The sequence below is a fragment of the Doryrhamphus excisus genome, chromosome 1 (assembly GCF_030265055.1).
Source record: "Doryrhamphus excisus isolate RoL2022-K1 chromosome 1, RoL_Dexc_1.0, whole genome shotgun sequence".
Taxonomy (NCBI): Eukaryota; Metazoa; Chordata; class Actinopteri; order Syngnathiformes; family Syngnathidae; genus Doryrhamphus; species Doryrhamphus excisus.
Window position 1 is genome coordinate 30,435,988 of NC_080466.1, and position 26,674 is coordinate 30,462,661.

At 37.4% G+C, this 26,674-nt stretch overlaps 2 protein-coding genes and 1 long non-coding RNA gene across 4 annotated transcripts in view; 1 reads left to right on the forward strand and 2 right to left on the reverse strand.

Annotated features, from left to right (window-relative positions):
- LOC131129148 (adhesion G protein-coupled receptor F5-like) overlaps positions 1-26,674 on the forward strand; it is a 57,800-nt gene that overhangs the window by 20,732 nt on the left and 10,394 nt on the right. Inside the window, exons 2-21 of one of the 2 annotated variants that reach the window (XM_058072362.1) lie at positions 14,253-14,365; positions 14,800-14,842; positions 15,166-15,375; positions 15,459-15,623; positions 18,363-18,392; positions 18,587-18,736; positions 18,811-18,978; positions 19,157-19,195; positions 19,283-19,426; positions 20,251-20,418; positions 21,152-21,190; positions 21,266-21,409; positions 21,484-21,651; positions 22,272-22,304; positions 23,473-23,622; positions 23,726-23,893; positions 24,828-24,869; positions 25,258-25,296; positions 25,366-25,454; positions 25,531-25,592. In XM_058072362.1, coding sequence (XP_057928345.1) covers positions 14,253-14,365; positions 14,800-14,842; positions 15,166-15,375; positions 15,459-15,623; positions 18,363-18,392; positions 18,587-18,736; positions 18,811-18,978; positions 19,157-19,195; positions 19,283-19,426; positions 20,251-20,418; positions 21,152-21,190; positions 21,266-21,409; positions 21,484-21,651; positions 22,272-22,304; positions 23,473-23,622; positions 23,726-23,893; positions 24,828-24,869; positions 25,258-25,296; positions 25,366-25,454; positions 25,531-25,592 — 2,164 coding nt within the window. Of the gene's footprint in view, positions 1-14,053; positions 14,366-14,799; positions 14,843-15,165; positions 15,376-15,458; positions 15,624-18,362; positions 18,393-18,586; positions 18,737-18,810; positions 18,979-19,156; positions 19,196-19,282; positions 19,427-20,250; positions 20,419-21,151; positions 21,191-21,265; positions 21,410-21,483; positions 21,652-22,271; positions 22,305-23,472; positions 23,623-23,725; positions 23,894-24,827; positions 24,870-25,257; positions 25,297-25,365; positions 25,455-25,530; positions 25,593-26,674 lie in introns of those variants that run through there. The other variant, XM_058072357.1, reaches the window with a different exon arrangement.
- On the reverse strand, positions 4,803-6,190 carry LOC131129175 (trace amine-associated receptor 1-like). The gene has a single exon (XM_058072406.1). The coding sequence runs from the start codon at positions 5,997-5,999 to the stop codon at positions 5,031-5,033; it is 969 nt and encodes a 322-aa protein (XP_057928389.1). The 5' UTR covers positions 6,000-6,190; the 3' UTR covers positions 4,803-5,030.
- LOC131129179 (uncharacterized) lies at positions 20,001-22,971 on the reverse strand. The gene is made up of 3 exons (XR_009129786.1): positions 22,902-22,971; positions 20,974-21,056; positions 20,001-20,866 (listed from the first exon to the last, which is right to left on the reverse strand). It is a non-coding gene; the product is annotated as an uncharacterized LOC131129179 (long non-coding RNA).

Consider the following 26,674-nt stretch of genomic DNA (forward strand, 5'->3'; position numbering starts at 1 on the left):
GTGAACGCTTGTCTATATTTGCGCTGTGATTGGCTGGCTGGTGATTGGTGCTTGTGTATTACATCGATCAGTTCCCGTCTGGATACAACTATTTACTAATCTGACAAAGTGGATACCAATTTTTGTGTGGACCGGTCCAAAATCTTGGCTGGTGGGAAGTTTAAGTAAAAAAAAAATAATAATAATAATAAACAACCAACATACATTTGTATACACAAGGAAGAAACAAATAAACATGGCAGGCATGCATCCAAAATACCTTTATTTATTTATTTTGTGACACAAAAAAGCCAGATGAACAAACCTGGGCAAAAAAAAAAAAAAACACATGGTCACATGGTCTTCTTAATGAGATGTGGTGCTTTTCCTGGTTGGGGGTGACTTGTACTCTGTCATTATTACATATGTGCATATTTTGTATACCTCAATAATGTAATTGCAAACATGGAATTTCCATTTTTTAAATGTAAATATCTTGGAGAACCCCATCCCTTTCCCCCTCAGAAGACCGAAGCCATTATGTCAGGGGTCTCAAACTCAATTTACTTGGGGGCCACTGGAGCTCGGGTCTGGGTGAGACTGGGCTGCATCAGGTTTTCCAAAAAAAAAAACAAAAAAACATATTTATTAAAAACAAAAAAAATTAAAAAAACTTCGCTTTGGTTCCAATTATCTACAAGAAAAGCTCTGATAAAACATTCCACTGTTCTCAAATATCTTACTTTTTATTTTTCTGCACAAAATAAGATTAAACATATATAAACAAATCAAGAATAAAGAAAATGAATCAGTAATAAATAAATAAATATAATAATAATAAAACGGCAAATAATAAAAACTTATAGTTGGTGGGTAGACAAATTATTTTTTTCAGATTAAAATGAACAAAGCATTATTAGAGCCCTGTAGACATGACAAAACACGACTATAGTCACATTTATACTCTTTTTATTTACAACATATTGCGCAACTGCAGGGTCTTGAGACACATGCTAACTCGCAAACTAGAGAGCTAGTGACCTAAACGGTAGCCTTCAAGTTATTTCCTTTAAACTTAAATAGCCAAAAACTTACCACTTCCACACGGATAGGGAGGATAACTATTAACAGTTATTTAACCTTTAACATGAACATTAATCAAACGTAAAAAAAAAATTCTGGGTACATGATACCATACAGCATCCATATTTCATATCAAGGCGGGGGCCTCAAACTAGTGTCCTGCGGGCCACATTTCATGTGTTTGAGACCCCTGCAGTATGTCATACAGTTGACCAGTCACATGCAGACAACATATTCTGAGTCTATCACGAAAGCCTGGTGTTTGAAAAATCACCTTGAAGAATTTTTACAGATATAAGTATTTTAAAAGCAGACCTGTACCAGCTGTAAAAGAAAGCATAAATAAACGGGTTGACCATTGAGTTTGACATTTGCATCCAGGACATAACTTCCACAGTTGTAAATAGCACTGACTTCTTCTTAATGAAAAAAAACATCCAAACTGTAAAAAAAGGACCGCAACAAATGAGGAAGGCACCCATAACAATAGCTAAAGTTTTTGTAGCCTTTCTCTCCATCTTGCGAACAGTTGGTCCTGAGGTCCTGCTTGCATTTTCGATGCTGCATGCCTGTTTCTGTGCCACAAGAAAAATCTTCACATAAATACATATTATTATCACCATAGGAAGATAAAAAGTAAAAATAGGTCCGGAAACATTTATAATTAAAACACCAATAAAGCACTTTTCACCACATCTGCGGTAGTTTAATTCCGCAACCACAAAACCAATAGAGAGTAGAATTGAAAAACCCCAACTCAGCAAGACCATGACCACAACAACACGGACTGTGATTGTCGTTTTATAAGTTAGAGGTTTACACACTGCGTAATATCGATCTATAGAAATACACATTAGGTTCAGAATCGAAGCTGTGGTCAGTGACACGCTGATGCATGTCTGCGCGGTGCAACCCAAACCTCCGTGACTCGTACAGTAGTCAATAGTGAATTCCCTGCTGAGAGGAATGATTAAAACGCCGACGAGTAAGTCGGCCACCGCCAGGGAGAGAATGAGATAATTAGTAGCGGTGTGAAGCTGTTTGAAATAAACCACAGATATGATTATGAGGAGGTTTCCAAATATGATGATAATACATATCAAGTAAGGAAATATTCTTAATAAAACACAGGAAAAATAAGGTTTACAGGAAAAGACGGCGTCGGTTCTGTTGTCATTGTCTTCTGGTGTCATAGTTCGATGGGCCTGCAAATCATCTCAGTTAGTAACATGCAAGAATAAAAGGTAAAAATAGGTAATTAGGTAAATAATTATAGGTAATAAGTAAATAGGTAAATTGGTGTCAGTTGATATTTTGACCTACCTGACTGAAATGGCCTGAATCCTTGATGACGCGTTGAGGTTGTGTCGTTTTTATATCATTGTTGACTCAACTTGTACACCATCGTCATTCTTCAGTCGTCCAATTGAATGTAAGTCTGTAGTTTGTTGATGTTTGATGCCATGGAAACCCACAGTGGGCAACGTGCAGTAACCGTCCAAATAATCCAAACGTTGTGTTGGTATCGCAAAGACTTTATTTAAATAATAACTTTGATTTTTTTTGTAAAAGACAGTACTTGATGGAGCACTGAAGTGGTAATCACATGTAAAGTCGGAGGTGGGTTGTAAACAACAACATAGATGGATGGTACATGTTATTATATTGTTATATATAATAACCTCCTGCAATTTCCAGTGGCTTGACAAGCTTGTTGTCAGTGCACCGATGTAATTGTCTATATACTGGAATATACTGTAAATAAAATAAATAAGATGTTGGATGCGTCAATAAATACTGGAGTAAAAAAATCGGAAACATTGTTCGTAAATATTATATCGACAATATTAATTTGCGCACAGAAATGCATGTGAAAGCAATGGTATACATAGAAAGGAATATTCCAATCTGAAAGAATGCACCTTGGATAAATTTAAACAGGAAAACAAAAAGAAAAAAAAGAAAAAAAAAAGTTTTTAGTTGGGAACTGATATTTTCCTGAAACGTACGTATGTTCTACTTCTGATTACTAAAGAACAGAGAAAGGCAGAAACAAACTTTTTTGAGAGAAAATTATGCTTGAAATATAGCTTTTCCCACAAAAAAAATGTTTTTAGTTGGGAACTGATATTTTCCTGAAAGAACGCACCCGGGATACATTCAAACAGGAAAAGATCAAATTCAATCTTAAACTAATTAATTAAGCTGGGGATATGTTTTATATAGATATATTTTCTGATGAAAGAAAATTATGCTTGAAATATAGCTTTTCCCACAAAAAAAAATGTTTTTAGTTGGGAACTGATATTTTCCTGAAACATACGTATGTTCTACTGCTGATTACTAAAGAACAGAGAAAGGCAGAAACAAACTTTTTTGAGAGAAAATCATGCTTGAAATATAGCTTTTCCCACAACAAAAATAATCATTTTAGTTGGGAACTGATATTTTCCTGAAAGAACGCACCCGGGATACATTTAAACAGGAAAAGATCAAATTCAATCTTAAACTAATGAATTAAACTGGGGATATGTTTTATATAGATATATATTTTCTGTCACGGTCGGTCTCGAGAGCTTTAAGGTTCGACCCCAGGATGCAGCGAGCAGGACCAAATTCAGGTAAATAATATTTATTTTAGCAATAATTGCAGCAGAAGGAACAGCAACTCAAGGAGCAGACAGACACACAACAATGATCCCACACGAGGAGAAGCACTCACCTGAGCTAAATACCAACGCTAATTAGGGACAGGTGTGGGTGATTGGGGCAACGAAGGAAGACAGGGCAAAGCAGGAAGTTCCATACACAATAAGGGTGTCAAAAACGGAAACTAAAGCCCACAAACAAACTGTCACGAGGGAACCCACACAGGGCGTGACATTTTCTTTAGAAAGAAAAACTGGACTTGTGAATAAAGTATAGAAGGGTTTAGATCAGGGGTCTCAAACTCAATTTACTTGGGGGCCACTGGAGCTAGGGTCTGGGCAAGACTGGGCCGCATCAGGTTTTCAAAAAAAAAAATACGCATTTATTAAAAACAGAAAAATGAATAAACTTTGCTTTGGTTTCGATTTTCTACAATAAAAGCTCTGATAAAACATTCCACTGTTCTCAAATATCTTCATTTTTATTTTTCTGCACAAAATAAGATGAAAAATAAATAAACAAATCAAGAATAAAGAAAATCAATCAGTAATAAATAAATAAATATAATAATAACAATAAACGGCAAATAATAAAAACTTAAGAAACCACATATAGTTGGTGGGTAGACAAATAATTTTTTTCAGATTAAAATGAACAAAGCATTATTAGAGCCCTGTAGACATGACAAAACACGACTATAGTCACATTTATACTCTTTTTTTATTTACAACATATTGTGCAACTGCAGGGTCTTGAGACACATGCTAACTCGCAAACTAGACAGCTAGCGACCTAAACGGTAGCCTTCAAGTTATTTCCTTTCAACTTAAATAGCCAAAAACTTACCACTTCCACACAGATAGGGAGGATAACTATTAACAGTTATTTAACCTTTAACATGAACATTAATCAAACGTAATTATTTTTTCTGGGTACATGATACCATACAGCATCCATATCAAACTTGCGCGGGGCTGCACTAACATTAAACTTTCATATCAAGGCGGGGGGCCTCGTGTTTGAGACCCCTGGTTTAGATTCTGTTCCACAGATGGCGCTAATGAATCATTCATTCAATTAGTGTCCTAATCTATGTCGTTGTTATGAGTTGTAGTTGACTACTTTATTCCATCCAGTCAGCAAACATCTAAAATTCTGGTCAGTAATTAAGTAATGAGTCCAAAACTCAGATTTTAGCTCAGTTCTATAAGAATAAAACGCAGGTCATATGTAACATTGTGTTCAAACCCTTGTTTTCCTTTTACTTCACTCACAACGTTATGTAATGATTGTAATGATCCGCACACATCAAAAGCAATTCAACACAATGCCGAATTAGTGAAATCATCGAGAAATATTTTTCCCGACATGATCATTCTGAATCCAGATCGGAACCAGCTGTAAAAAAAAGCATAGATAAACGGATTGAGCATTGAGTTGGACAAAGTCAACCAGTTCAGTGATTCAATAACCGGAACCGGTACGACTACATCGCTAAAAGGCAGAAAGGTTACACAAAGAAAGAATGGAGTCCAACAGATCAAAAAGACGCCCAAAACTGTAGCGAGAGTTTTGGTGGCTTTTCGCTCAACCTTATTGACAATCAATCCGGTCTTGGCTGAGATCTGGATGCTGCGTACGTGCCTCAATGCAACCAGTAAAATCTTCAGATAAATGCAAAGCATTATAACCACCGGTAAGTAAAAAGACAATAAAGGCCCGATTGTGTTTTCCATGAGAATATCAATCAAACACTTTTCCTCGCAGTTTTCATTTTGTAACCCAGCAATCAGGACTCCAATCGCGATTAGAGCAGACACCCCCCAGTTGATTATTATCATCATCGCGACAACACAATGATTCATTTTCGTTCTGTACGTCAAAGGCTGACATACTGCGTAATATCTATCAATGGCAATGCAGCATAGGTTCAAAATAGAACAAGTGCTAAGCGATATGTCGAAACTGCCTCGTATTTTGCAGAGTAAGTCCTCGTAATAAATGCATGAGCTCAGAGAAAAGGCCATACTGAGAGGGAAAACAATAACACCCACAAGCATATCGGCCACAGATAGAGAACAAATCAGATAATTCGTAGGAGTGTGAAGCTGTTTGAAGTAAAAAATGGTGATCATTACAAGAAAGTTTCCACATATTGTAACTACAGATAATAACGCGAGGAAAATATACAAAGAAACACATCCAGTTGAAGGCTCGCTTGTTAGTACGTAAGAGAAATTATCTATTTCATAACAAGGATGGATGTCAGTCATGTTGCCGCTTTCCATATTTGCAAAAATCCAAAAGACTACGATTACCAATCCTTTTCAGTGTGGTTATACCGTCCTCTACTTGATATTACGGACATCTGACGTCAATGTATGGTAAACCCTCCTCTATATATAATATGTCTTCTGTGACAGATATCCTTAGCTGACCAATTGGGTGTAACACGCACAGAAATGCATTTGCATGTGAATGTTTTGTACAAATCCTGATTCGACAGCTTTTTCCATTTTTGTTAAAAAAAAAAATATATTAGAAAGTCAATAACCTGCATATCAGGGGTCATTAGCGCCATCTGTGGAACAGAATCTAAACCAGTCTCAAACACGCGGCCCACGGGCCAAATGTGGCCCGCAGGACACTAGTTTGAGGCCCCCCGCCTTGATATGAAAGTTTAATGTTAGTGCGGCCCCGCTTAAGTTTGATATGGATGCTGTATGGTATCATGTACCCAGAAAAAATTATTACGTTTGATTAATGTTCATGTTAAAGGTTAAATAACTGTTAATAGTTATCCTCCCTATCCGTGTGGAAGTGGTAAGTTTTTGGCTATTTAAGTTTAAAGGAAATAACTTGAAGGCTACCGTTTAGGTCGCTAGCTCTCTAGTTTGCAAGTTAGCATGTGTCTCAAGACCCTGCAGTTGCGCAATATGTTGTAAATTAAAAAAAAAGTATTAATGTGACTATAGTCGTGTTTTGTCATGTCTACAGGGCTCTAATAATGCTTTGTTCATTTTAATCTGAAAAAAATAATCTGTCTACCCACCAACTATATGTGGTTTCTTAAGTTTTTATTATTTGCCGTTTTATTATCATTATTATTATATTTATTTATTACTGATTGGTTGATTTTCTTTATTCTTGATTTGTTTATTTATTTTTCATCTTATTTTGTGTAGAAAAATAAAAATGAAGATATTTGAGAACAGTGGAATGTTTTATCAGAGCTTTTCTTGTAGAAAATTGGAACCAAAGCAAAGTTTATTAATTTTTCTGTTTTTAATAAATGCGTTTTGTTGTTTTTTTTTTTGGAAAACCTGATGCGGCCCAGTCTCGCTCAGACCGTAGCTCCAGTGGCCCCCAGGTAAATTGAGTTTGAGACCCCTGCTATAGATTATCCTTACAAATGATCCTGGGACATCCTGCTTCCACAGAGAGTGGCTGATGTCATTGCAGCCCCCAATGAATGTTTTTCTCAGACGCAATGCCTTACGGAAAAACTTGAAAATGTTATGTTTTTTTTTTTTAAATGTGTGGTGCATTGCATCATCATCATCATACTGTGCGGCATTGCTTCATGTTTAGGCTGTCAGATTTGCGTGTCGCATTGGGCGTCGACAAGAACCCGTTGACAACAAACCTTGTAAAAAAAAAAAAAACAGTGATGGCTCTGTCAGGACGGGACATTATATGCACAAAGAATGTACTCCACCCTTTCTGACTTTCTGTTTTCACTTTTGTATAGCATTCCCACCACACATACAAGTTTCAAACCAGCGACATGTAACATGCAGACTCTTTTTCCGGCGCCTGGAGAGGTATGAAGTGTCTTACAAAAGAGCAGAACTCCCTGTGGCTAAATAGGAACAACCAAATCTGACAGGACGCATTCTCATAATGTTTTTGTTTTCATATACAAGGCTTGTACAGTGCTGGAGCCTATCCAAGCTGTTAGCTGTTAGCTTGGTGAAAGTGACCATGCAGGGAAAAACGTTTAAGTCGACCCTGTTTAATGTATTCATTCATAAAAAAATGACTTTTGTAAAAATTACAATGGAACCTTGGTTAGCGTACGCCCCGGTTAGCATGTTTTTTGCTTAAGGTAGACAATTTACAACGTTTTTTCTCCGTTTGTGTACATTATTATTAATCTTATTATGGGCTTATTATATGGCTATGCCACTTGTCCTCACTAGGGTTGCGGGGGTATGCTGGAGCCTATCCCAGCTGACAAAGTATAAGCCATCAAACCCGCCAACTGGTGAATGTAGTATTCAACTAGGTGTCAGTAATTGTTCGGTGAGACTTATCTAACAGCAGGTATAATAATAATAATAATAATAATAATAATAATAATAATAATAATAATAATAATAATAATAATAATAATAATAATTAGAACATGGGTGTCACCAGATTAATAAATGATCACCGTTTTGTAAAAAGTACAGTGGAACCTTGGTTAGCGTACGCACCGGTTAACAGGTTTTTTGCTTAAGGTAGAAAATGTACACAGTTTTTTCTCGGCTTATGTACATTGTTATTATTAAGTAAGTAAGTATTAGCTTTTGTGGCAGATTTTCAATTATCTAACAGCAGGTATAATATAATAATAATAATAATAATTAGAACATGGGCTCAGTGTCACCAGATTTGACGACATTCTCAAAGCGACTCATGACAAATCGAGCAACGTTTTCTGACATCGTTGTGGAGTTTTCTGGTATTTGGGGACTCAACAGTGAAAGCACTGCGGTGTACAGTCAGCACCTGAGCCACGGAGGGTGGAGCTTGAAAAGAAATATTTCGGAATCTTCAATCTATTATTGGATAAAAGAAATGTTTTTATATTTTATTGCTAGTCTATTGCTACTTTTTTATTAGTAAAATAAAGTGGATTAGCTTACATTTCTTCAAGTAAATGTAAGTAAAGCTATTCACGAGTCATCTTAACAGAATAAATACAGTAGAATCTGTTGTTAAATTTTAGTTTAATGTATTCATTAATAAATAATCACTGTTTTGTAAGAAGTACAGTGGAACCTTGGTTAGCGTACGCCCCGGTTAGAAATGTTTTTTGCTTAAGGTAGAAAATTTACACAGTTTTTTCTCGGCTTATGTACATTGTTATTATTGCCCCAATACCAATGTTTTCTAGATGTTTTCTAGATACCACATGTTTTCTAGATATCCAAATATAATTAATTAAAAAGTAAATCAATCTGTATTGGCATGGAGTCATTCGAATCTGAATTCTTGGTTTGCAGCTGACGCTTCTCATGCTAATTAACGCATGTGTTGGTAGATGACACAAGAAGTATTTTTATTTGGTTTATTGGTTTATTTGGCATTTTATTATGGACAGTGGTTTCAAACTTGAGTTCAAAAGTAATGAACTTCAAACTGAAACCATATAGTAAACATGAGTTGTTTTGCAGCTGCCGAACCATGGGAAAAAAATCCAGGAGGTGTTAACCTGTCACAAATAACCCATCACATTTGCGTATTAGGGTGTATGTTGGCATGATGCAATATTGTGCAAATCTATCTTACAAAAACAACACGCAAAACACATCCAAGTGGTCACTAACATAATCATGTCTGATGAAACAACCTTCAATTAAAGGTGTGACTTTTGTGTGGTGTGAATGTATGGAGGTCCCTTGGCTGGCTTTGTTATGGGAAACGCACACACACACACACACACACACACACACACACATAGAAACACCTCTGCCTCCAAGCATCTCACTTCATCAACCTGGGGCCTCTTTGTGTTTAGCAATAACATAACAAATGGAGCAAAACATTGTAATGATCCAAATGTTAGCCGGTTTAATGAGGAGGATAGAACAAACAATACATCTGCAAGGTTGGGGATTATTTACTGTTTCTTCGCAAGTCACACAGTGTCAAAGGTGACATCACCCAGGCATGAAAAACACAAATATATTTTTCTAAATTTTTCTGCAGCAGAAAAGTGCATTTAAAAAACTTTGCCAAAAATAAAAAACGTAAGGATAACCCCTTACCATTTTTGTCAAAAATCAACATGTGAAAAAAGTGGAAGTTTTTGCCATTTTCTGGTTCTGACGGGACCTCCTATGACAGTGTGGGAGGTTTCTACATCCTCCTGCAGCAGAAAAGTCCATTGAAAAAATTTTGCCCCAAAAATAAAAAAACATAAGGAGAACCCCTTACCATTTTTGTCAAAAATCAACACGTGAAAAAAGTGGAATTTTTAGCCATTTTTGGGTTCTGCCGGGACCTTCTATGACAGTGTGAGAGGTTTCTACATCCTCCTGCAGCAGAAAAGTCCATTTAAAAAATTGCCCCAAAAATAAAAAAAGTAAGGATAACCCCTTACCATTTTTGTCAAAAATCAACACATGAAAAAAGTGGATTTTTTAGCCATTTTGGGGTTCTGCCGGGACCTCCTATGACAGTGTGGGAGGTTTCTACAACCTCTTGCAGCAGAAAAGTCTATTAAAAATTTTTGCCCCAAAAATAAAAAACCTAAGAATAACCTCTTACCATTTTTGTCAAAAATCAACACGTGAAAAAAGTGGAATTTTTAGCCATTTTTGGGTTCTGCCGGGACCTTCTATGACAGTGTGGGAGGTTTCTACATCCTCCTGCAGCAGAAAAGTCCATTAAAAAAATTGCCCCAAAAATAAAAAACGTAAGGATAACCCCTTACAATTTTGGTCAAAAATCAACACGTGAAAAAAGTGGAATTTTTAGCGATTTTGGGGTTCTGCCGGGACCTCCTATGACAGTGTGGGACGTTTTTACATCCTCCTGCAGCAGAAAAGTCCATAAAAAAATTCCCCCCCCACCCCCCCCCAAAAAAAAACGTAAGGATAACCCCTTACCATTTTTGTCAAAAATCAACACATGAAAAAAGTGGAATTCTTAGCCATTTTTGGGTTCTGCCGGGACCTCCTATGACAATATGGGAGGTTTCTACAACCTCCTGCAGCAGAAAAGTCCATTAAAAAAATTACCCAAAAAATAAAAAACGTAAGGATAACCCCTTATCATTTTTGTCAAAAATCAACATGTATCAAGATCAAATCCTTAAATCAGGATTACAAACTCAAAGATAAAAAAAACAAATAACTGGTTTTAAAAGGAATCTAGATAAATAATATATGGCACTGTGGTGCTGGCAAAATTATGTATCTAATTGCGGTCTGAACATGCCATAAAACCTGTCAAACAGCCAGAAGGGTTTGCACCAGGAACCAATTTTCTTATTCTCTACCTTCCTGGTAGCATTCCATTACTGGAATGCTAGCAGTGTGCACTGGTCCTCAAGCTTTTTCATGTTTGGAGGCATGGTGCACTGTATGCTAACATGTACTAACATGTTGTATACATAAACACAAGAATGGTTAGCTTGACTAGTGGAGAAGCATTACTTATAATAACAGTATGTTTATTATTACAGGTGGTTATGTGCAAGTCGGTTCTTATACCTAAATTATAACAACATTAACTCCTCACTCACATTATAAATGCACTGTACGCACTGTGTAAAAAATAATAATAGTAATAAAACACCATTAGGCTCTCATAGGAGCCAATCATTTAACATGGTCAGTGATACTGTATTGACCTGGCAGTTTGTATTATGAAGTGATGACGGGTTCACTTTTGCATATGTAACAATGAAAATATACATTTTATATAATCAGAACCATATTCAGGCTTAATTATGGTCTCGTGTTTACTAAACTTAAAAATTAAGCTTAATAAATGCATGGGAGCGTATACTGTATGTAACCCTGAAGGTCGGAATGACATAAACCAAGGAACCTCGATAATGAACACAATTTCATATCCATACTGGAAAAAAATATTTTTATAATATATAATATAATTATATTATATATTATAATAATAATTTGTTTTGAAATATTTTTATATTATATTTTTATATTATAAAAATATTAAAAAAAACATTTTTGAAAGACAAGTGATATGCACTGGTAAAAAGTACAGTGGAACCTTGGTTAGCGTACACCCTGGTATGTTAGTATAAGTCACGACTCCTACTACTACTACTACTACTGAGTATAAGTCAGTGGAAATAAATCTACCTGAGAATGCAAAAAGTGTATCTTCAATCACATATTGGATTTGTGGGACATCAGAATGTTTGCCACCAGCTGCTTATAATGATATGCCTTGTATTTTCCAAGAAAGTTAATTCAATTAATTCATTCATTTTCTACCGCTTATCCTCACGAGGGTCGCGGGTGTGCTGGAGCCTATCCCAGCTGTCTTCGGGCGAGAGGCGAGGTACACCCTGGACTGGTGGCCAGAGCCAATCACAGGGCACATATAGACAAACAACCATTCACACTCACATTCATACCTATGGACAATTTGGAGTCGCTAATTAACCTAGCATGTTTTTGGAACATGCAAACTCCACACAGAGATGGCCGTGGGTGGAATTGAACCCTGGTCTCCTAGCTGTGAGGCCTGTGCGCTAACCACTAGACCACCGTGCCGCCCCTTCCAAGAAACAGTGATATAAAAATACATTTCTGCTACTGTTTATTAAATTTCTCTACATGCATGCATTTTTGTCCACTTCCGAAAAAGATTTGCACGAATAAAAACAATACATTTTATGTTAAAACTATTGGGAATTGTATCGGAATGTGCAAACCCGTTGGAAACACACACAATCATCCACACTCACAATCAAACTCCACAGAGATGCCCGAACCCAGATCTTCCAGATCTCTTGACTATGTGGGCCAACATGCTAACCAAAAGAAATTTCAGCCAAAAACTGAATGTCAGTGAACATTATGTACCGCGCCTGTCATTGTGATGTCACAGGAGGAAACAGGCATAACTCCTCCCATTACATGTTCATACTGCTGAAACCTGTCAATATCTACCAGAAAAACTACTACAGTTCCCAAAACATGCATGCATGCAGAACCTTTGAAACAACAGAACAACAAAAACAAAAAATGTTCCCGTCGTGTCATGGCAGAAATTCACAATTACAAGGGAGGAACCGGGTGTCAAGTAACAATTAATAACGTTCCTTTTGCTCGAATAAGTATAGGGATCAATAAGGAACAAGGAAACTCATAACAAGCAGTACCGTGACGTTGAATCTTAATGGCTGAGCCTAATTGTCAACGTGAAGCAACGGAACTTGTCAGACTGGTGTGTGGTGCTCACAAATATTCCAAAGAGTGCATGGACGTCCTTGCACACTTTCATTTCTGCGGGCACTCGTTAAAATAAGAGGGATTTATTCATGACAAGACGACAAAAGGTAAATTAAATCTTTTTGAATGTTATTATTAATTTTTTCCTTGCAGAAACAACTGTTTTGATGTAAGATATAAACATAAATGTGAGCTCTCGGAAAAACTATTCGGTATTTAGAACCATGTGGAACTGACTATGTCGAAGATGTGTGATGTGAAATACGCTACGGGCCAAAAGTTTGAAGACACGTTACTATGTTATGGTATATGCTAGTTCCAGTGTATGCTAGTTTTTGACACGCAGTTTATATGCCACCAGTCAAAAGTTGCTAATGTTACTGAAGACAGTAAACAGTATACAGATGTGTCTCCAAACTTCTGACTGGTAGCATAGACATACCCGTCAAAATACGGTGTACTCGAGCTAAACAGACATGGTACAGTATACACCAAAATATACCAATATATTATAATTTTTCCTCAATAAATAAGTTTGTTTATACCTTTTTGTGTTCTTTAGTAATCAGTGGTAGGCGATGGTGTATTTACAATTCTCACATTTGGAACTTGGCTGCACGGCGGTCATGTGGTTAGCACGCAGGGCTCACAGGTAGGAGACCCGAGTTCAATTCCACCCTCGGCATGTTTTCCCTGGGTACTCCGGTTTCCTCCCACATTCCAAAAACATGCTAGGTTAATTGGCGACTCCAAATTGTCCATAGGTATGAATGTGAGTGTGAATGGTTGTTTGTCTATATGTGCCCTGGGATTGGCTGGCCACCAGTCCAGGGTGTACCCCGCCTCTCGCCCGAAGACAGCTGGGATAGGCTCCAGCATACCCCTGCAACCATAATGAGGATAAGCGGTATAATTCTCACATTTGGAACTAGCTACATGGTGGTCGTGTGGTTAGCACGCAGGGCTCACAGTTAGTAGACCCGAGTTCAATTCCACCTTCGGCATGTTCTCCCCGTGCTTGCGTGGGTTTTCTCCGGGTACTCCGGTTTCCTCTCACATTCTAAAAACATGCTAGGTTAATTGGCCACTCCAAATTGTCCATAGGTATGAATGTGAGTGTGAATGGTTGTTTGTCTATATGTGCCCTGGGATTGGCTGGCCACCAGTCCAGGGTGTACCCCGCCTCTCGCCCGAAGACAGCTGGGATAGGCTCCAGCACCCACCGTGACCCTCGTGAGAATAAGGAAAACTCCCACATGCAGTATTTTAAAACAATTATTCGCTATAAAAATGCCTTTTCAGTCTATGATACTGATTTTAATTTCTCTCCAGCGGAGATGAGCTTATCCATGGCAGCCAGGTTTGGCTCGCTCCTCCTTCTGTCTGTTTTCTTCTTTTGGCAGAATCTGTGCCCCACGCAGTCTTTCAACACATTTTTTTTCAAGGTAAGAATTTGAAAAAAGTATAAATGTGAGTGTGAATGGTTGTTTGTCTATGTGTGCCCTGTGATTGGCTGGCGACCAGTCTAGGGTGTACCCCGCCTTACGCCCGAAGACAGCTGGGATAGGCTCCAGCACCCCCCGCGACCCTCGTGAGGAAAAGCGGTAGAAAATGAATGAATGAATGAATAAATGTGAGTGTGAATGGTTGTTTGTCTATCGTATATGTGCCCTGTGATTGGCTGGTGACGAGTCCAGAGTGTACCCCGCCTCTTGCCCGAAGACAGCTGGGATAGGCTCCAGCATACCCGCGACCTTTGTGAGGATGGCGGCATAGAAAATAGGGAAATTAAGTGTTCTCTTTAATATTTTTATTTAGTTTTAGTTTTATTTAGTTTATTTTCCATATGAGTGTTTTATGTGAATTGATGTTTTTCCAGGAGGTTACACCATCTCAAAGTCATGGAAGACAGAAAAGAGATGGTGAGGCATGTTTTGATTGCATCATATCAGATTTCAGATGTATATTTTTTTTTATACTGGAGTATAGTACATCTCACTGTACAAAATACTATCCACTTTGTATAACTAGCATCATATGTTTGGGGGGCAAAGCTTATTTAATCCTACCCCTTCTCTGTTTAACATTAATTACATTTGTTCACTTCCTGTATTCCAAATGCAGTCTTTGCTAATATTAAATGTAAAGTAAGGCAGTATAAAAATGTGTTATTATAGGAGTCAAATAAATTATAAATATTTTTTAAATATTTTGCTGTATTGTGACCGTGTACCGTTTGTTCCAGTCCCCAGTGGATTCCCACACTTCACCACAAATCCTAATTGTCCTGCACCAAATTGTTCGTTACTGGTCGTGGACATTGTGCTCACTAAGGATCTTCCACTGGACTTCAATGGCTCATCACAGTTCATTGATCAATTAAGGGATGCAGTGAAAAATATCACTTTTAATGTCACTACTGATTTGCTACTGACCGGTTTAAGTTTAACCACTGGTAAGATGTTCTAGTCTCTTTGGTGTATTATACCGACTCATTTAATGTTATTGTTTATTTATCGTTTTATTATGTGTTGTCAGCTTGCAAACCAAACTCAACCGGAGGCCAGCAGTGTCGTTGCGAGGATGAGTTTGAATGGCCGAGTGACGTTTGTGACACTTTTGATGCATGCAATGCCAGCGCAGAAACCTGCGACTGCTTAAATAGAATTCCTTCCAATGGGCGATTCTGTGAACCGATATCAAGTAAGTGCAGCTCATATTTTTATAGCTGGGAAAAATCATTTGAAAAACAGTCTGAGACATTTTAAATGCACTCTCAGATGATAAACAATGGTATATTAGATACCATTAGATTAGACACATGGGACATCTTTGACTTTTTTCTTTGAGTTTACTGTAGGTGTCACCATGCTTGACTACGGACTCACACTGGATCCGTCGCGGATCTGTAAGACTGAAATGCCTGTTTTAGGCTCAGCTGGCGGATGGATGGATGGATGGATGGCAGATGGATGGATGGATGGATGGCAGATGGATGGATGGATGGCGGATGGATGGATGGCAGATGGCGGATGGATGGATGGCGATGGATGGATGGATGGATGGATGGTGGATGGATGGCGGATGGATGGATGGCGAATGGCTGGATGGCGGATGGATGGATGGCGATGGATGGATGGATGGATGGATGGTTGGATGGATGGTGGATGGATGGTGGATGGATGGCGGGTGGATGGATGGATGGATGGCGGATGGCTGGATGGATGGCGGATGGATGGATGGCGATGGATGGATGGATGGTGGATGGATGGCGGATGGATGGCGGATGGCTGGTTGGATGGCGGATGGATGGATGGATGGCGATGGATGGATGGATGGTTGGATGGATGGTGGATGGATGGCGGATGGCGGATGGCTGGTTGGATGGATGGATGGATGGATGGCGGATGGATGGATGGATGGCGGATGGATGAATGGCGGATGGCTGGATGGATGGCGGATGGATGGATGGCGATGGATGGATGGATGGATGGATGGATGGATGGATGGCGGATGGATGGCGGATGGATGGATGGCGGATGGCTGGTTGGATGGCGGATGGATGGATGGATGGTTGGATGGCGGATGGATGGATGGATGGCGGATGGCTGGTTGGATGGCGGATGGATGGCATTTTTTCGTTACCGTACGAAAAAACGGGCGCCTTAAACATCACAGAAACCGGCGCACTCTCTGGTCAATTTAATTCCAATAGACATGAAAAAAGATATGGTTTGTAGTTACTCATTGTATGAAGTCAAAAGACGCCGAAATCTATGCCAATTATAGCTATTGTTTATAAGAACTTCCTGTATACAAAGCTAGTTATCGCGTGATCGATAGTTATCTGCTCTTGATCAGGTTGGAGAGGTTTGATTAGCTTGAGAGCAATTTAGCTTTGGCTTACATATCAGTCTATTGCTAGGCCGTGTCCGTAGCTGTTTGTAACGAAAAATATATATAAAAAATATCCACGTTTATTTCCAAGAATACAAACAAAATAGCTGGCTAGCACAATAGTTTTCAACTAACTGAAAATAGACAAAAAAAGAGGTCAGAAAACCGTATGCCTTCTAACTCTCAAGCGCTAAATGACAGCAAAATGTAAACCAGGAAGTATATCTGCTCTATGCGCTCTTAAAGGGGAGGTACACTTTTTAACAATGTATACAAAATCTTATAAAAACATGTATTCCAATGGGCCTTTAAACATTTTTAACTATTACAGTAAACCTTGGATATATCGGATTCAATTGTTCCCACTGGTTTTGTCCGATATAAGCGAAATCCGTTATATGCGTATACCGGAAAATGTCCGTTTTACGCATATATCGGATTTATATCCGGTATATGCGTAAATCGGATTTTATCCGTTATAAAAAGGCACTTCCTTGACTATGTTTCCAATGTACCTGGACGCGCAGGCAACGCTGCAAACGACGTCATATAGCGGCCTGTCACGATTCGGCGAATCGGAGCGCCACGATGCGGCCATCCGATATATACGAGGGAAATTTAATGGAAATGCATTGGAACGGGACTGGAGATTTTGTCCGAAATAGGCGAAATCCGTTATAAAAAATCTGATATATGCAATGAATTTTTATTGGAAATGCATTACAGAAAAATTGGTTCTTTTTTATCTGTCCGTTGTGAGCGAATTTCCGATATATCCGAGTCCGATATATCCGAGGTTTACTGTATATGAAGTTATATATGAAATTATGAATTATTAAACTTCTTTGCACTTATATAATTGAACATGCATGAACCGAGTCCAACCATGAGTGAAATCACCTGATACCGATATCAATCGCATAGATTAACTGATAATTTGGTAATGGTTTTATTTCATTTGAACGTGCATCAGATTACAATTGAATGCATCACATAATCAGTTCACAGTTCCACATGTCCAAAAGGAGTAGGAAGAAGCAAAGCTTATTAAATCCTACCCCTCCATCTGGTACTTTTAGAATCAGTAAATGTTACATTTGTTCACTTCCTGCTTTCATAACATAATTTAAGTTTTTTGTAATTTAATTTAATTTAATTTCTTCATCCTTGTATTTAGCAAACATCAACTGCTTGTATTGTTTCTTGAATTGGCTCATCGTTGTGCATTGTTTGATTTCCTTACTCAATCCATTCCATAGTTTGATTCCACATACTGAAATGCTATGACTAGCATAACGTAGTCCTAGCATAGACGTGTTTCAAATGTACTTCTTCCCTGAGATCATATTTCTCCTCTCTTGTAGAGAAGTATTGGATGACATTTTTTTAGCTAATTGGTTATTTTTAGCCTTATGCATTATTTTAGCTGTGTGAAGATTTAACTATTATATCAGCAAGTTTAAGTATTTGTGATTTATGATTCAACATCCTTCTCCGTCTTTTCTAGTTACATTGACTTATTGGTTTTAAAATCTTGCTCCACAGGTATCATCCCATTTCCACCTCCAATAGAAGGTATTACTTTCACATTACTATTCCATATAGACTTTTAGATAGATAGACTTCCTTTATTTCCTTTATTTATATATTAAGCATGAACTGAGAGGTGAAATGCCTTTTTTTTTGGCAAATCTGTTCTTTCCCACACAAAAAAAAAACAAACTCGAGTATCAAATGTGTCACTTCATGTCATTTGTGTTCCTCCCCAGCATTCATGGACGTTGTCATCACAGCATTTGATCCAAATAACACAGACCCATCTCAGTTAATTGCTGAACTGAGAGATGCTGTGAACAATTTATCGTTACCAAGCAACATCACGAATGGCACCGTCCTGACAAGCTTAAATTTGACCACAGGTTCGAATCACATAACATCTGTATAATGTCTTTTATTTATTAATTCACGTCGTCAAGCGTTATTTTCTTCTCAGGATGCCACGCGACATTAACCGGGGAACAGCTTTGTCAGTGTGAGGAACAGTTTGCATGGTCATGTGACTTCTGTGACAATTTTGGCGCATGTAGCGATGCCAATCCGCAAACCTGCGACTGCATCAATGCTATTCCTCAAGTCGATCAGTACTGTGAGCCGATATCACGTAAGTGCATCTTCTATGAAAATATTCGACTTCTGGATGGACTTTGACAACAATAACCAGATTCCTTATAAGTTATAGTATATAGTTATAGACTATAGGGGTGTTATTTTGTGTCTAGAGGCCTCTAATAATGGCTGGATTGGACTTTTATTCAACTTTTATGGACTTTCCTCCACAGTTATCCCCCCATGTCCGTTACCATCACAATCAATAGAAGGTACAGTATAAGTAGATAAGATGTATGACAGCAGTTTACAGTATTTTGTCAAGTGAATTCTAATGTTGTATTCTTCTTCCGCTTTAGTGGACATTGTTATCACAGTGTTTGATCCAAATAACACGGACCCAACTCAGTTAATTGTTCAACTGAGGGACGCTGTGAATGGTTCATCTTTACCAAGCAACATCACCAATGGCACCGTGCTGACAAGCTTAAATTTGACAACAGGTAAAAATCAACCAAAGTCTGTCACCCTAAAGCAGGGGTCTCAAACTCAATTTATCTGGGGGCCACTGCAGGTAGGGTCTGGGCAAGGCTGCGCCTTTTTCAAAAAAAACGCATTTATTAAAAACTTTTTCAGTGCTTTGGTTCCGATTTTCTACAATAAAAGCTCTGATAAAACATTCCACTGTTCTCAAATATCTTCATTTTTATTTTTCTGCACAAAATAACATGAAAAATAAATAAACAAATCAAGAATCAAGAAAATTAATCAGTAATAAATAAATATAATAATAATAATAAAACGGCAAATAATAAAAACTTAAGAAACCACATATAGTTGGTGGGTAGACAAATTCTTTTTTTTCAGATTAAAATGAACAAAGCATTATTAGAGCCCTGTAGACATGACAAAACACGACTATAGTCACATTTATACTCTTTTTATTTACAACATATTGCGCAACTGCAGGGTCTTGAGACACATGCTAACTCGCAAACTAGAGAGCTAACGACCTAAACGGTAGCCTTCAAGTTATTTCCTTTCAACTTAAATAGCCAAAAACTTACCACTTCCACACGGATAGGGAGGATAACTATTAACAGTTATTTAACCTTTAACATGAACATTAATCAAACGTAATAATTTTTTCTGGGTACATGATACCATACAGCATCCATATCAAACTTGCGCGGGCCGCACTAACATTAAACTTTCATATCAAGGCGGGGGCCTCTAACTAGTGTCCTAGTTAGAGGGCCGGGTGTTTGAGACCCCTGCCCTAAAGTGTTTTCATTTATGAGTTAATTAAGTGTCATTTTCTTTTCAGGATGCTACGTAACATTAACCGGGGAACAGCTCTGTCAGTGTGAGGAACAGTTTGCATGGTCATGTGACTTCTGTGACACTTTTGGTGCATGTAGCGATGCCAATCCGGAAACCTGCGACTGCATCAATGCCATTCCTCAAGTCGATCAGTACTGCGAGCCGATCTCACGTAAGTGCCGCTTCTGTGAAAATATTCTAAGACTTCATAAAAGCCAATCACATTTAATGCATCTGGTTGGATTTTATTTAAAGGGGACCGTTTGTGCTTTTTTTTTTTTTGTATGTCAAATGATGTCAAAATTTCAGATAATGATGGTTGTACATTTGGAAGTGAGCTCTGAAAGAAGTTTGGGATTGGTTCTGAATGCTGGTTGTCAGAGGGTCACAGTGTGATTATAAACTTCTATACCAACCATATCAGAAAATAGGGTTCGGCAGCTGTCAGGAAGTCCTCGGGAGCCTTTGAGTACGTGACCAATCACAGCGGAGAGGCATGCAGGGGTTGAATAAACGATCACATACCATTTTGGAAAAATCCAAGGAAGACATAGTTGGAATAGTTGCAGATTCTGGAAGATCTAGAAAGCTTTCTGTGCAGGTTATCGTATGTTGCTGCTCTATAGGAGACAAAGGGGGAAAAGCTGTCTGGAAGTCCTCGGGAGCCTTTGAGTATGTGACCAATCACAGCGGAGAGGCATGCGGGGTTAAATAAACGATCACATACCATTTTGGAAAATCCAAGGAGACATAGCTGGAATAGGTGCAGATTCTGGAAGCTTTCTGTGCGGATTATCGTGTGTTGCTGCTCTATAGGAGACAAAGGGGAAAAAATTAGCATAACCTATTGAGTCGGTAATGAATTTTATTAGTCATTTATGGATTTTTTCAACTTTCCTCCACAGTTGTTCCCCCATGTCCACTACCACCACAACCAATAGAAGGTATTATAGATTTTTTACAGTATTCCCTCAATTGAAATCTGTTTTAATGTCCCTGGCGTCCCTTTTCCGCTTTAGTGGACGTTGTTATCACAGTGTTTGATCCAAATAACACGGACCCAACTCGGTTAATTGCTCAACTGAGAGATGCTGTGAACAATTTATCTTTACCAAGCGACATCACGAATGACACCACGGTAACAAGATTAAATTTGACAACAGGTAAGAATCACCTAACATTTACTATGCTAATCTGCTTCAATATTAGTTAATGTCAAAGCAAATTTTCTTTTCAGGATGCTATGTAACATCAACCGGGGATCAGCTTTGTCAGTGTGAGGAACAGTTTGCATGGTCATGTGACTTCTGTGACACTTTTGGTGCATGTAGCGATGCCAATCCAGAAATCTGCGACTGCATCAATGCCATTCCTCAAGTCGATCAGTACTGTGAGCCGATATCACGTAAGTGCGGCTTCTATGAAAATATTCCACTTCTGGATGGACCAGATTCCTAATTATTTATTTTAACAATTAGTAATTCGGCTGCACGGTGGTCGAGTGGTTAGCACACAGGCCTCACAGCTAGGAGACCCGAGTTCAATTCCACACTCAGTCATCTCTGTGTGGAGTTTGCATGTTCTCCCCGTGCATGCGTGGGTTTTTTCTCCGGGTACTCCGGTTTCCTCCCACATTCCAAAAACATGCTAGGTTAATTAGCCACTCCAAATTGTCCATAGGTATGAATGTGAGTGTGAATGGTTGTTTGTCTATATGTGCCCTGTGATTGGCTGGCCACCAGTCCAGGGTGTACCCCGCCTCTCGCCCCGAAGACAGCTGGGATAGGCTCCAGCACCCCCCCCCCCCCCCGAAAATGAATGAATGAATAATTCCTAATTCCTAACATGAGTTCCAAGCCAAGTTATAGTCTATAGTTATAGACTATAGGGGTGTTATTTTGTGTCTAGAGGCCTCTAATAATGGCTGGATTTCATTCTACTCTTAAGTTGATAATGAATTTTGCTCATGATTTATGGAATTTGATGATGAGATGTCATTTTTAAATTTTTCAATTTGCTCCACAGTTATTCCTCCATGTCCATCACCAACAATAGAAGGTATTGTAACTGTGATGTGCTGAGACTTGAATATGTTACAGGTACCAGGATAAGGTACCGCAATAACAAAATACAAAATATGTGAGAACATATTCATAACATTTCACAGAATGACCTTCACTATAATGTAAATCACATTTCTAGTGATTTAGCTTTACACTGGCAACATAAACATGTTTATACCATCACTTAAAATAAGTGGAAAGAATCCACTATAATAACATTGCACAAATAGTACACTTCTATTCCACTGTGCTTTAAAGAAGCAGCTTGTTATAGAATCAAATAAATCACACGCAAAATATAATTTCTAAAGTTCTAAACCCCTTTTTTGCCAACGAACCAAGATAATATGGGTCAGGCTGTGTTTGTGTTCAATTATCACTTACAGCGAGCTTGCCTGTGAGACAAGAATGAGGGTCTTCGAACCCAAAACAGCCGCGACACGGGACAAACTTGCCACCTAAAATACTAAAGTACTCGAAGACTACCAATAATCTTAGAAAGCACTTAAACAATATTACATATTTTAATTACTTCCATTAGCATGTTATGGATTCAAATACATGATATTAGTCACTTTTAACGACAACTGACCAAGTTCTTCATCCAGATTGTTTGTGGGCGGTGGCGGAAGTTCAAACCTAATACAATCCTGGCACAACAGCTACCGGAACAAAGGTTCCACCTGAAAGGTTCCCGCTGCATTATAGTATTTTTTTTTTACATTTTCACTGTATATATAGCAAAAATACACATCCTACACTTTCAATGAACTCAAAAAAATCTGAACTACGTTTTGGGTGTATGGATGGTGGAATAGATAGGGATAAATTAGAATGTGATGCATATCTGTTATTAGACCAAGTTCTTCATCCAGATTGTTTGTGGGCGGTGGCGGTTCCGGCTGCATTATAGTATTTTTTTTACATTTTCACTGAATATGTAGCAAAAATAATGTATAAAAATAATGTATAAAAATTTGAACTACGTTTTGGGTGTATGGATGATGGAATAGATAAATTAGAATAGGGATAAATTAGAATTAGGGATAAATTTGAATGTGATGCATATCTGTTATTATAGATTTTTGTTATTGTGGTACCATATCCTGGGACATGTAACAACTTGAATTAAGTGTTGTAATATTCCTTGTGTTCCTCCTCAGCATTAGTGGACATTGTCCTCACAGTGTTTGATCCAAATGCCATGGATCCATTAGAGTTAATTGCTCAACTGAGGGATGCTGTGAACAGTTTATCCTTACCAAGCAACATCACAAACGACACCGTATTGACAAGCCTACAACTGACGACAAGTGAGAATTTTTTGTATTTTTTTTAAATTTCAAGTTAATTTGACATGATCTAATATTTTTAAATAGTGTATTGATCAACGTTGCGGTGTCAATTTCTATCCAGCCTGCTTCCTGAGCTCTATCGGAGAACAGCGGTGTCAGTGTGAGCCACCGTTTTCATGGCCGTGTGAAGTCTGTGAAACTATTCAAGCATGCAGCGACGCCAGTCCGGTAACCTGCACTTGCCTAAATGGATTTCCTCCAAATCAGCAATTCTGCGGCTTAGACACAAGTAAGTGTTTCTAGACCAGTATTTAAAAGTCTGTTTGGTTTTGATGAAAACAACATCCTCCATGTAAAGGTGTGATTGCTAGAGTTGGGCAATAATATACAGGGCCAGGTGTTGCCCATAAAAAAAATTATACTCATATTGGTACTTCTTTGTATACTTTTAAGTATACCTTTTGAGGGTTAAGTTGATGTCTTAAGACGATATTAAAAACTATTTCAGAAAATTATACTCATATTGGTACTTCTTTGTATTTTTTAAGTATACTTTTTGAGAGTTAAGTTGCTGTCTTAAGATATTAAAAACTATTTCAAAAAATTATACTCATATTGGTACTTCTTTGTATATTTTTAAGTATACCTTTTGAGGGTTAAATTGATGTCTTCAGACGATATTTAAAACAATTTCAGAAAATTATACTCATATTGGTACTTCTTTGTATATTTTAAGTATACTTTTTGAGGGTTAAGTTGATATCTTAAGACAATATTAAAAACTCTTTCAGAAAATTATACTCATATTAGTACTTCTTTGTATATTTTTAAGTATACGTTTTGAGGGTTAAGTTGATGTCTTAAGACGATATTAAAAAATATTTCAGAAAATTATACTCATATTGGTACTTCTTTGTATATTTTTAAGTATACTTTTTGAGGGTAAATTTGATGTCTTAAGACGATATTAAAACCTATTTCAGAAAATTATACTCATATTGGTACTTCTTTGTCTATTTTTAAGTATACTTTTTGAGGGTTAAGTTGATGTCTTAAGACGATATTAAAACCTATTTCAACCATACATGAAATACATACTGCATATAATACAATATAATACAACCTGCCCACCCCTAGCGATTACTGCTATATGTGGGCTAATGTTTACATGCATAAATAAATAAAAATAAATAAGTGACTGTCCGTTTTTTTTCCCCCAACAGTTAACACAATATGTCCAGTTTCTACTACTTCCTCAACTACTGGTATTGTATATGAGTTTTTCAATTTTTACTATACGAGATAATGCATTTACAGGATGTCCTCGTGTATGTACGAATTCCGTTCCGTTGCTATGATGGCAATGAAAGTCGAGAAACTAAAGTAACACTTAAGTCACAGGTGTTCTTGGCCTAAATTAAGCATTTTCAAGTATAAAAATGGCTAAAATACATCACACAATAATAATAACACTATAGCTAAAACTCAACTCTGAATCCCATGACATCACTTCCTATACGCAGACACCCAAAAGACATTTATCGAAACACATCGTAAACACACGTAACATCGTAACACGAGGACAGCCTGTAAAAATGGAAAAGGCATTGAAATCAGTCATTTGAAATTGATTATAAATTATTTGCTTTGTAGTTTCCTCAACAAATTTGTCAACGCTCCCTCAGCCAGACGGTACGTGTTCATACACAATGACTATTTATCTCATGAGACTAATTATCCAAAATGTTTGTTTGTTTATAGTCAGGTCATTGTCAGTCATCATTGACATCGAATTTGATCCATTGTTCAACGACGTAACCAATCCTGTTTACGTGACGTTTTCCGATGTAGTAAGTGACTAAGTGTCCGCCGTTACTCACTGTGATATATTTTCCGAATCTAAATGATGATGTCCGTTTCCAACAGGTGAATACGCAAGCGGAAATTCACATTCCAGAATTGTTGTCAGCGGAGATAACTAACTTCAGGTATTTCCTGTTCTCTGATTTTTTTTTTTAAATGACTTCCCATTTCCATGATGTTACGTGTTTGATTGCATGGAACAGTTATTAGTTATTTGAATTGATGTCATATAGTATTTGGAATTGAAAATATAATCCGCATTAAGCACTTACAACTTCACTTATTATGGTTAATAATAATAATCAATTAATTAATAAATCATGCTGTTTTGTGGTTGAATATGTCCATTAATTAGTCAAAAATATGCATATGAAAAATGGTAAATGAACTAAAATCAGGCATGTCCAATATTGACTTTAGCCGATATTGTCCAACTCTCAATTTCCGATACCGATATTTGTAACATGACATATCTCCTGTGGTGGAGTGAACAGATAAGTGTTAGCATTTTTGAAAAAATCGGTTTTCATAATCAAAAATCACAGATTTTTCCCGATCATGAAAAAATATTTTTCATTTTTATGCTGATATCGGGACAAAAATTATAGGTCCGGATAATTAACTAACTATTAATCTAACTATAATACAAAAAAGGCATTTGTTCAGAAGATGCGTTCAAAGACGCTGTAATGTTTGAATCAAAAATATGCATATGAAAAATGGTAAATGAACTAAAATCAGGGATGTCCGATATTGACTTTAGCCGATATTGTCGATATTGCCGATATTGTATTTGTAACATGACATATCTCCTGTGGTGGAGTGAACGCATATGTGTTATCATTTTTGAAAAAATCGGTTTTCATAATCAAAAATCACTGATTTTTCCCGATCATGAAAAAATATTTTTCATTTTTATGCTGATATCGGGACAAAAATTATTGGACCAGATAATTAACTAACTATTAATCTAACTAAAATACACGAAAAAAATGCATTTGTTTAGAAGATGCGTTCAAAGACGTTGTAATGTTTGAATCATCCGACAACAGGAAACAATAATCCCAAACAGAAACCTCTAATAACAACATGGGCTACTGCTTAAACTCAACTCTGAACTGGCGATGTCACTTCCTGTCTGTTCGCTACTCAGCTAACCTAGCGAACACAAAAAAATGAGTCCAATTCATGACTTAAATGTCTTAAT

Bases quoted from the DNA above. Each gene is read 5' to 3' on its own strand.
- LOC131129175 (XM_058072406.1), bottom strand. From the start codon at position 5,999: ATGGAAAGCGGCAACATGACTGACATCCATCCTTGTTATGAAATAGAT.